We start from the raw sequence: 12505 nt of genomic DNA on the forward strand, positions 1-12505 counted from the left end.
TAACAGGAGAGAGAGAGAGAGAGAGAGAGAGAGAGTGAGAAAGAAGTAAAGGGATAAATAGAGAGAAACAGTAAACACCGAGAACTAGCGAGAGCTTGAGAGAAAAAGAGAAATATTAAGAGAGATAAAGAAGAATAGCGTGCGCACAAGGGAGCAAGAGATAGAACGAGAGAGAAAGCTAGAGAGAAAAAGAGAGAGAAAGAGAATATAAAACAGAGAGAGGTAAAAGAGAAAGGAAGAGGGAGAGAGATAAGATGAGAGAGAGAAAAGAGAGAGATGGTTGAGAGTATGAAGAGAGAGAACGAGAGAGATAAAATAGAGAAAGACAGAAACAGATAACGAGTTTGAGAAGGTGAGAGTAATAAGAGAGAGAGAGAGAGAGAGAGAGGCAGAGGGTAATAAGAGTGAGAAGAGATAAAGTAAGAAGGAAGAAAGAGAGAGAACGGAATAAATGGACAGAGAGGGGGAGGAGGTGTGTTATTATTGATTGAGGGTGTGCTTTATAATTTTCATCCAATAAGATACGATATAACCCGTTAGCCCGTAAGAGACGGAAGTTGGCTCTTCCCCGCCTCTCTCTCTCTCTCTCTTTCGTTTTCTCTTTCTTGACCTCCTACCTGTATTATTATTGAAACCATTAAATCTAAAGGTGTCACACCTCTTTTTTTTTCTGAAATCTGTTGCTTGTTTTTTCTCGCTAACCAGGTGTGTGTCTGTGTGTGTGTGCAATTTCTTATCAGTTTGACACGTGAATACAAAAAAGCCTTTCGCCGGTTTTAGGGGACTCTGTGTTTGGGAAAAATGGCCGAAGTTGCCGACAAAGGCGGGGGAGAAAAAGGAGACAACATAAAACATGTGGACGATATACTAAAATCGAACGAAAAAGATGAAGTCAAGTTTGGATTGTTGGTCGGCATGATCAAAGCGGAACAGGTGTCCAACAAAGATGTCGTCAACACTGTCTTACATTTGGTAAGTAATTACACACACGCACGCACACATACGCACAAACTTTCAATACATATATATATATATATATATATACATATGTACACACACACACACACACACACACACACACACACAATCGTTACGCCGGTTTTCTGTTTAGTATTTTTAATATCCATGACCATTGATCAACATTGCTGAAAAATACCATAAAATTGATAAAACCCTGCGATTACTTTTCGTGTGTTTGTGTATTTCTCGCCTCTGTGTGACTTGTTATTATTTACTATTAAATCATCTTTAACAGCAACAAAAAATGCAATCTCGTTATAACTTAAAACTTTTATTGCATTTTTCTTGTTTTGACGCAAATAGGTCACAAATATATGGGCAAGTTAAAATATATATATATTTTTTTTTTGATAATTTTCCCCAATTATATTTCCTTTAAAATCATTTATGTTGACAATACTAATGATTACCAAAGTAAATTAAAAATATGATTACGAAATCATATCCGCCAGGATGCATTTTAGTTTCTTCATAAACAAGTCAACCAAATCAACCATTTCAATCTTTTGTTTAGTAGTTAAAAAATTTCTTCGCGACCCATTGGAATTAGAAAAAAAAATCGAAAGCCTTTGTTGAATAGAAAGTTATTTAAACTTTATTACCTTGCTGAAATAATAACGCTATTATTTAGAAATCCATTCTTAATATTGGGCGGGGAGGATGTTTTTTAATCATTCTGTACTTTCACCTAACAATTTAATAAAGATATCGTTAAACTTGAAAACTATTTTATATAGCACGATAACAAACGTGCTATAACATTACAAGATTTATATCTTAGAAACAATTAGGTTTATAACAAATTTCATTTAAACGATAGTTAAATTTAACTTTCAAAATCTTCTTTTAAAAAGTCTAATTTGATTAAAAAAAAACAGTTTAAAACAAAACGAAAGTTCAAAATGAAAGTAAAAAGAAAAAACTCCTGGCCGACGCCGGATAGGTACATGTAGATTTAATAAAAGCTATACATTTATGTTCTTTTTAAATGCTATATGATTAAATTTTATGTTGTAATAATTCTAAAACAATATTTTATTGGTTTATCAAAAAAAAAAAAAAAGAAAACCTTTGGGTGCGGTTGCAAAACCTGTAATTTTATTTACCTGCCAGAGACAGTTAAACACAAGGTCAATTTATTGTGTGGTGTGCCACTGGTGTGGAGGGATAGACTTCATTCCCCCCTCCCCAGGGGGGTCAATTTAGACGAGTCCCAAATTTGTCATGATCGGCCCTGTCGCAACATCAATCGGCAAATACCTCTGCACGAAGGAGAACTTACACTCTTCTCAATACATGGGACCGATTAGAACACGGTATTAACACCCTGTCCCGCCCTCAAATGAATTTCTATTTTTTAGATAATTACGTGTGAATACCCTTAACATTTGGCGGAAAGAACAAATATATATATATATATATATATATATATATATATATATATATATATATATATATATATATATTATTATTATATTATTTTAGAATAAAGAGAGGGTGAGTCAATTTTGCGTATTAATTTAACGTAAAATTATCCATATTTATGTGCTACTCTAACGTTTTAGGGCGGTCACATGTGGTTTTACGACCTTGCCAGTTGGACTTAGGGTTAGCGTAAAAAATTTGGTTAAATTCTCTAAAAAAGGAGAATAGTCCTGAGGAGCTCATTTTATGTTAAACTTATATACGAAACCGATTTTCTTTCTGACAGGTTTTTCGGGGTGTTCTCATGTAGTCACCTAAAAAAGTAGAATTCTTTCCTTTTTTGTTATTAGTTAAGTGCTTATCTACAAGGTATTACACTCTGATATAAGTGTGAGGGTCAGTGCCAGTTAAATGTGATTTTATGTATAGGATATTTATATTGAACCGATTGCCTACCTGCTGATTCTTTGGCAGTTATAGTATGAAAAAAAAAAGTATTACCTGATTTATAGTTGGTATTTATTTCTCGCCCATGGCGGAGGGATGTGAAACAAGGGTCGGAAAGTGGGATTGAAGAAACATAGCCCCAGAGGAGCAGCAGTGTGACCTGTAAAAATGCTTGGGCATCCCTGTCAGTATTTCCCGGCAGCCTGGGAGGGTGGACCTCCTAGAACTGCCCAGGACCAGCAATATAGCGCAGTCAACAGAGAGGAAGTCATTTTAAAATGGCTTAGACACTGGTTCAGTGGTTGTAGTAGTCATTTACATTTATTTATATATTTTTTTCAGCATTATTCACAAGCCATTAAAATCATGATTTTCACTTATTTAATCGAAAACAAAAGTTTACGAACTATGCTTCTTTTTTCGGCAGGAATTTTTGCTTATTAAATTGTTAAGTGAATGTACAGAATAGGTAACAAAACCACTTTCTATGTTAAGAATGGGTTTCTAAATAACATTATTATTTCAGCTTGGTCCGTAAACAGTATAAGTATTAAGCTTTCAAAACATAGGTTTCTATAGTTTTTTTTTTTTACTTATATATATATATATATATATATATATATAATTTAAAGGGAATTAGAACAGTAGTCTAAAGAGCGGAGTGTATTTTAATGTGATAGTAAAATCACTAATGTAATTAAAATACAAGAAAGAACAATGCTCGTTGTAATGCAGATATATAAAATCTTTGTAATCCGTTTTCGGCCAGAAATTTGGCTGGTAAGGGGTCAAAGTTCAACGATTTGACCTTTGAGAACTCTACCAAACTCCTCCGCTAATTTTGGGTATAAACAATTAAAATTTTAGATATAAGTTCCTTGGACATGGATCTTAATAACTTGATTTGAGCCCCAAACAATAAATTTTAAGGGGTCATAATAGGGGCCAAAGTTTAAAAAAAAATTGACCTCTGCAGTCTTTACCAAATTACTCAGACAATTTCTGGTCTAAACATTTGAAATTTTACATAAAGGGTATTCAGAGATAGGGCAAGCTTTTTAATCGGTTTGGCTCGAAAATTTGAGCTACCAATATATAAATGTATGTTTGTATGTCTGCCTAAAACCTTTGACAGAGGCGACTGATTTTCACAAAATCAGTATCGTTTTGAAGTGCGACCCTTCAGATGACAAATACCGAAAAATTCGCTAAAAATATTAATTTCTTCACCCTCAACTGGGCACTTTTCTACAGGGAGGGGTCACTTTTTTCGTCGATATTTTCGAAAGTCATCCTCTCTTTTCGATTGTCTAGCCTTAATTTAAACCTACGTCAGTTCCGGTTTGGCGGTGGTCGTAACAGCAAAGACGTCACGTTTTTTCCCGTTCTTTTTCTCCTTCGCAGTATGGGTTCGAGCATGCCTTCCTACTACCACTTTTTTTTTTTTTTTTCAACACACACCTCAAAACACCCGGGTAACCCAGGGCACACATGCTAGTATATATATATATATATATATATATATATATATATATATATATATATATATATATATATATATATGTAGTTGTTTTTAGCCTTAAATGTTTTCTCCGGGCCGTTAGGCTAAGCAGCTATTAAAATTCAATGTAAAAATCAGTTATATTAGCCCACTTTAAGAAAAACGCCTAATGGTTTAAAAAAATATTTAGGAAAATGACATAAATCATGATTTTTCTTTTCTTTTTTTTTTTTTTTTTTTTTGTAGGAAATAATGTTTAGATTTTATTTCAGTCATGTAAATTATTTAGAGTGGAATAAATTTCACTATTGCTTCCACACAAATTATTTTCCTTAAAACCATGTTTTAGAAAAATAAATAAAACAAATAAGAGTAAAAACAATGCTACGGCAAATTTTAATGTACAGGTGAAACTCTAAAACGAAAACACGCCTGTAAAATAAAGTCACCATCTTTTTTCCACCAAGATTTTCCTCTGTGTGTGTGTGTGTGTGTGTGTGTCTTTTTCTGAAAATAGACAAATAAGAAAATATAAGCAAAGTGAAATTTACATAGATTTTAGCTAATTTGTTTACAATGCTACAAAGAACGTAGGCATCCTCTACTGAGCTACAAAATTCTTACGCTAGCCAATATCCTATACCTTTATAAACTTAAAGCTATGCAATACTGTTGTCACATCTAGACTGGTATACCAATCACTAGCTAACTAACCCTAACCCTAACCCTAACCTTGCACTGTTTGTCAAGCTGTCACATCGCCACTGTGTTGCATCCTTGTTCTTGTTTTAAAAGTACTTCTTCATAATGTGCTCCAATAAATTTACTGCACAACATAAATAATTCCAACCCACTTGGATAGCAGCAAAATCACACCTCTTCTCTGTAGAGGTCCCTAGATGCTGGAAGATTTTCTACTCTAACAGCGTCTTCGCTTGAAATGTTTGCCTTTGGAATTCCCTCTTTTTCTACAATCACACCAACACACAGAAATTTAAAAGTACTTATGCAAAATACGGACTCTGCTATTTTTAGTTTTCAAATTACATTCAAGTTTTAAGGTATATTTTGTTGATTAAACTGTTAGGTGAAAATAAAGGATAGTTATAAAACGCCCTCCACTCCCCATGTTAAGAATCAGCTTCTACATAATATTATTTTAGCATAGTCTGTATTCAGCGTAAGTATTAATTTAAATATAATGTAAACAAACATCTTGCTTTGCAACTTGCAACTTAGGTTTCTTTCCTATATATCTGGCCTCTATTGCTTGAGTATTGCTTAAAGTGAAAAACAAAGCAAAAAAACAAAACAATACGAACACGCATTTTTGTATCTTTAAGTTAAATATGACAACATGCAGTGCTAGAAATTTACCCATCATGAAAAGGCATATAAGAACTGAAAGAATTAGGAAAAGAACACTTTTAAAATAACGCCCGAAAGTATCCTGTACCTCTACAAGGCCACCATTCGCCCATGTATGGAGTATTGTTGTCATACTTGGGCGGGTGCATCTGCTACTAGTCTCTCGCTCCTAGACAACGTCCAAAAGAGAGTCGCCAACCTGATAGGTCCTGAACTGTCATCTAAGCTTCAGCCTCTGACCCGTTGACGAAATGCTGCATCCCTCTGCTTGTTCTATAAGTATTTTCATGGTGTATGTTCCGACGAACTACAAGCACTTATACCCCCTCGACGTAAATACCCCCGACAAACCCGACAAGCAGCAAAATCCCACCCCTTCACAGTAGAAATCCCTAGATGTAAGAGAGCCTTCTATTCCAGTAGTTTCTTCCCAGAACTGCTAGACTTTGGAATTCCCTGCAGAGTCCCTGCTTCTCCAACTGTACTGACATGCAGAAGTTCAAGTGTAACGTGAACCGACATCTTGCTGCCCAACTCATCACATAGTACCCCTGTAGCTTATGTGCCTGATAGTAGCCCCCTACATCAAAGTGGCACTGTGCCTTGTTTGGGGTAAAAATGTAATAAAAAAATAAAAAAGTAAATCGTTAATTTGTAAGTGATTTAAAATTAGAAATATAAAATAGAGGTTATGATACTCAACATTTGACTGTTCATAAAATTGCAAGAAATGGTTTAGCTGGAAATGCTATTCCATATAAGTGTTCTAGTCAAATAACCCATCAATAATTCCATGAGTAAAAAAAACCTGCAAATGCAAAAGGAACTATGCAACTGCTTCAATATCCCCCACTTAGGCTTATAGTCAATAAAAGCAAGCTATCATATTGTTATTGACAATAACAGCAGAAGAGAATAAAATTAATGTTCTGTTTGATTTAAAATATCTGCTCTTGAATTCCGTGCACCATTTTAAAATCCTTCAATGCACCACGTTTCATTATTCTTGATTTAAAAGGTTCAAAATCATTTCATAAATTCACCATAACAGTTATGGTTTTTCTCTTCTATTATTAAACTAAAGATATCTACTCTTTATTATAAGGGAATCTTTTTACTTTAATTGTTTCACTCTTTTTCTAAAAGTAGAATTTTGCAAGTTAAATTTATGTATTATGGTCATCTTTGATCATTAAATCATTAATTGAACTAAATTGTTATTAAGCTATATATATGTATAATTCTTGTTAAAATATAAATGTTTTTTAAACCTACTTATATAATGATGTAAATTGATCAGATCTAGATTTAAAAAACTTTTAATCTTTTTACTAACTGAGGATTTGCTAAGAATTTTAAAGTCAATTTAATTCCTATTTTACAGCTTAAATACTTAATTACTTTTAAATTTTGAAGAATCACAAAGTAATTAATTCTTCAAGTATTAACCAATGATTAAAATGACCGATTTGTTTATGAAGAAATCAAAATACATTCCAGTGGATTTAATTTTGTAATTAAATTATTTTCAATAGGATTTTTTGACTTAAATTTTAGTACCTAAATTATTGATTAAATGTAAATAGTAAAGAAAAATATGTAAGTCACATATAAATACACACAGACAGACACATGAGAAATGGTCACACTATTAATGTAGAGATTTTCATGTTGATGCAATAATTCAAATTCATTAGGTTTTATTTGTAATAGAGTCAAAAGGTGCAACATCCTCTAAAATTTAGTTAGCTTTTAAAACCCAAATTCAAGAAAATAATTGTTAAAGTGTACCGATATAACTCGGTGAAGACTACTAAAAGAAATGTTGGCAACCTTAGAATTAAGGACGTGATACTTATAGCTAAACTCAACCTACAAATTGACAACAGATTAGAACTCAATACAATTATTAATATAACATACTCATACATAACAGATATATATACAGGCATACATAACATTTATGCTTAAATCCAAATTATTTTTATCAGTTTTATGCATCTGACAGCATATCTTAAACCAACAATTACTCACAGTGTTTACGTTAAAAAAACATCTAAAAAAATTACTAAACCAATAACACATACATAAACAAAAACAAACATAGATCCATAATTTTTCATTTTCCTTTGATGAAGAGATTTATCTTGAATTATTGGTGATTTTTAAATCATACTTAAGAGATAGAATTACCCCATATTAAAAGTAAAGAAAAATCTATATAATGTATGTACCTATGGCACAATGAAAATATCACATTCAAAACGTCATATAAATTGATCGAATAGTTTTATTTTTTAATAAGAAAATCAAATTTTATGAGTAATGGAGGAGTAACTGTCTTGCCTGTCATTTTAGAAAAAAATCTATATAAAAAAACAAAAAAACAAGGGAGTTAACTCAAGATAATTCAAAACTTGTGAGATTTATATTATAATGCCTACAAATTCCCATTAATTTCTTAAAAATAATTTTCTTTATATAAAAATAAAACTAAATCAATACATGTAATTTTTAGAGTATGATATTTTCATTTCATAATAGGCACGTGCAGCATCACATCTAGATTTTTCTTTATTTTTGTTTTTAATATAGGGGCAATTCTTGACAAGAACTGAAAAATAAACACATAAATGCAATTTTCACCTAGATCTATTGCTGAATTAATGCATTGTGACAAATTAAAAACATCTTTTAAAGAAAATTTTTGTCCATTTGATGATCAGTGTCCATAAGTGAATGGATAAATGTTTAAATGTTAGTTGAAAAATGGCAAAATATTTGGGTAAAATAAGAGTTGTTTTCTTTTTCTTTAAAGATTTATATTAGGTTGCTATTGATGCAAGAATAACGGGTTGTTTTGGAAATGGGATGCAATGACCGTTAACTTCAATGGGTGTTGAAAGTCTTAAATTTCTACATGTTATTTTTACTTGCAAAAATGTCCTTTATTTTTTATTATGGGTCCTCAAATTAAAATTTTTGAGTGTAAAATTCTATCTTTTGCAAAAATCAACCCAAAATTAGTTTTTCACAAAACTTTTCAGTACTTGTTCACTTTTAGACAAATTTAGGTGAATCAAAAGAATAGGTGACTCGAAATCCACAGTAAATCGTGTCAGATAAAAAATGATTTTATTTTTCTAAAAAAAAAAATAGAATCAATAAATTCTTTTATAAAGTAATCTATAAATATAAAAGCGAAAATGTGTATGTATGTATGTTCGCTTTTTGTGTATGTCCGCAAAAGGCTTTTGTCACCAGGCTTCTTGGTCAGCTCACTCCTTAAAACTTTTTATGTGCTGTCTAAATGATAATATCTTTGAGTTACGAATGGGGGTTGCGTGTGTATTTAATTTGCCCGACTTTCACACGCTATTTTTTCCAGATTTTAGATCGCCGCGTGTATCTTTCGCTTTTCAGTATAGAAAAGCAAAACTGGATCCGAATCGGCAGTTCCTGGCGGTCTCTGGAAAGCGATGTAAATGTTTGGTCAGTGTCAGCTTTTCACTGTCATATCAGATACTTTCATCTGGGCACTCCCCTAATAAACAGGGGAGCTGGTTTTCCCCAAAGTTGGGTAAAAACAAACAAACCGGATTTTGACCTCATTAAAAACTGTCCTGCAGAAAATATTAACTGCGACCTCATTATTTGACCTCACTAAGTCATTAAGTGTGGGCATCTGTCAATTCTCTTCCTACTTAAATAAATTCAAACATCTTTCAGTAAGTCTTTCTTGCTGGCCGAGCGCTTAACGTGTCATGTTTTTTTTCACATTTTATTTTCCAACTTCGCCTCAGGGCTTCAGGTTCGATCCTACCTACCTACCAAAACTTTTTTACCCCCCCCCCCCCGTGTTTCTTTTGATTTAGAGCACACACACACCTTGAAACACCTTGGCAACACCGGGCACCCCGCTAGTCACATATATATATATATATATATATATATATATATATATATATAAAGACAAAACAGCCACGTGCGTTTTTGTATGCCCAAGAAAGGCTTTTTTCGCCAGGCTTCTCAACGAGGTTACATTTATGGAGAAGTTTCCTTATACTCCCTAGATTATAATATCTACGATTTGCAATCAGACATCGTCTCCACATTTATTTTGATCGGCTTTTAAAAGATTCCCTCCGTTTCGTCATTTCACGGGTTTGTTTGTCTTTTTCGTATAAATAAAGCGAAACTAATTGAAGCAAAGTTGATTTGCTGGCCTTCCCGCCAGGACGTCCAGAAAGGCAGCTTTGATCAATGTAGGGGAAACCTTTCATACCAGACAATTGCTATTCATTTGGACACTGTCAGAGTTCCCTCTTTTTGGGGGAGCTGGTTTTCCCCAATATCATAGGGAATGACAGAAAGCAGAAACTTAACTGGCCTGCAACCAGACGTTCATTTCTGTGCCTGTACATTCACTTAGTAAATCAACTTTTTGATTGACATCGCTTTTTTTCTTTTTCTGCTATCTGGCTTGATTTTATCTTTCTTCCTCTCTTATTTTATCTTTGTTTTTTTTCTATTCCTGTCTTGCTTTTCTTTTTCCCCCTTATGAGAGTTCTCTCTGAAAACTGAAAATGTTAATTTTGCCATGATTCATGAAGTAAGTAGGGAGATTATTCAAATTGTGTTTGTACTTTCTTTCACACAAGCACACACATACATATGGCATTGCAGGTTGAGAAATTCATCTCAATTTCAACTGTTTTGGCCATTGCTTACTGACATCCGTATTTAAATGACTGTTTTTATGGAAATCGTGTCAGACAAGGTATAAAGCCACTTGATGCAAGGAGTTAAAAATATTGCTTCAAAGTCCAAAACTAGCCAACAATGTGTTAAATGGATAGTTTCTGTCCCAGAAAATAGTAATTCTTCCTCTGTTGTCAAAAACATTGCTCACAGAATGTGAGAACTAAAGGACAATATAAGATAAGTGAGAGTTATGTGGTTGATGAAAGTAAACTCAAGGTTCACTTTCTGAGATTTTTTTTTTTTTTTACAAAAGAATCACCGCTTATCAAGGCCTGGAGGTCTCTCGAGGATAAGGATTAATAAGCGCACAGTGATCAATAGGACAACGTTGTAATAATCGTTAGTAGTGGAAATTTGGTAAATTGGATTACTTAAGGGGAATGGCTCATCAAGAATTTGTTTATGCTGGACTTGAAGATGACTATATTGTAGTCAGTTGGAAAGCACACAAAAGAAAGAGTTCCACAGGTGTGCAGTTCTAAAAAAGAGAGGGGGGGCTTGGATTGGAGCTCAGACGAGCACTTGCCATGAAAATAATGATAAAGCAGAGACAGGCTCGCAACATCCTTTCTGTGAGAAAGAGGTTGCAGGGAAGAGAAAAGGGATTCCCCCACTAGGCTACGAAGTCTGTTTTGAACTCTATCAAGGCAGGATAAGGTCTTTCTAGCAGCTCCTTCCCAGATGTGGCGACAGTACTCCATCCTTGGACGTATCTAGTATCCACACCATAAAAAATTGCTGGGAAGAAATCTTGAATTTCTGAATCTGTAAAGTATTGAACAAAAAAAAAATTTGCAAACATTTTTATATTACAATAAAATTTACTTACATTCAGAAAACTATTTACATAATCTGTTTTGTTAAGTGACATTTATTTTTGGATATTGAAGTAAAAATAAAAAAACACAATCAAAGATTGAACTTCAGTTTATGAAACTTTTATATTCAATGCATCCCACTTCCCACCACTTCTCATTGCATGAAGAGCAGTTCAAGTGTGATGATATATACACAAGTGGAAAAGCATTATTTTTATATATGGCGATTTAGTAACTGTCTGTCTGGAACCAAAGTTATACTAACGTCAAAAACTAGTCAACAATATGTGTTAGATGGATAGATTCCAACTCAGAAGAGTTCCCCTTTGTCAAAAACATCACTCATGGAATGTGAGGACTAAAAGAAGTGAGAGTTATGATGCTGCTGAAAGTAAACCTATCTTTCATTTTCTACTTTCCTAAACAGTTTCATAACAATTTTCTTCATTTGTTTTATGAAAATAATTAAATTTGACAATCAAAATCCTATTAAATAAAATATAAATAATGATTTACTAGAAACAAAAAAAAAATTACTGGGGAATGCTGGGTAAATACAGCTGGTGATTCATAACTGCATTAAAAAAAGAAGTGCTGATATAATTGTGGCATTCCTACCTATTCTTATACTGTATGTAATTAAATTTGACCCATAAATATTACTTTGTGTGTTTCTGAGGAGGGGATATTAAAATAAATCTAGAAATGATAATCCTCATTTGTTTTGTCTTTACTAATCCTTTTTGCTCTGAAAATGACAGCGTATCTTTGGACAAACATTATCCGTTTATAATATACAACTCTTTACTGTCTAGCTGTGATAGCATAGATTAAAATAGCTGCCGAGATCATAGTTAATCCAAACTAATTTTTAGAAGCTTCTGTAAAATTCGCCGTAATGACTACAATTCTTTGTTGCGAGTCCTCTTCATTTTTATATAATTTTTTTTTGTTATTTTGCACTTGTGTTCTTCTATTAACAGACATCATAAATATATATATATATATACACACACACACACACATTTCTGAAGGAAAAGTTTGGATGTATTTTTTAGTTAAATGATGACTCCATTATGAACACCATTAATGAGGATGTATGCACAGAAACCAAGAAGGCTAACATGCTAGCCAGTCGGTTTACTTCAAACTCTACATTGGA

General features: G+C 33.0%; 1 protein-coding gene across 8 annotated transcripts in view; it reads left to right on the forward strand.

Moving 5' to 3' along the window:
- The first annotated feature begins 580 nt into the window (after nt 1-580).
- Nucleotides 581-12505, forward strand: part of LOC145268225 (neurobeachin-like) — a 607546-nt gene continuing 595621 nt past the window's right edge. For 6 of the 8 annotated variants that reach the window (XM_080123535.1, XM_080123532.1, XM_080123534.1 and 3 more), the window contains exon 1: nt 608-972. In XM_080123535.1, the coding sequence (XP_079979661.1) occupies nt 802-972 (171 nt within the window). In that variant the 5' untranslated portion in view covers nt 608-801. Of the gene's footprint in view, nt 973-12505 lie in introns of all 8 variants that reach the window. The other 2 variants (XM_080123533.1, XM_080123540.1) reach the window with 1 other exon arrangement.

The sequence above is a fragment of the Euprymna scolopes genome, chromosome 43 (genome assembly GCF_053919585.1).
Source record: "Euprymna scolopes isolate OS-2025 chromosome 43, ASM5391958v1, whole genome shotgun sequence".
Taxonomy (NCBI): Eukaryota; Metazoa; Mollusca; class Cephalopoda; order Sepiida; family Sepiolidae; genus Euprymna; species Euprymna scolopes.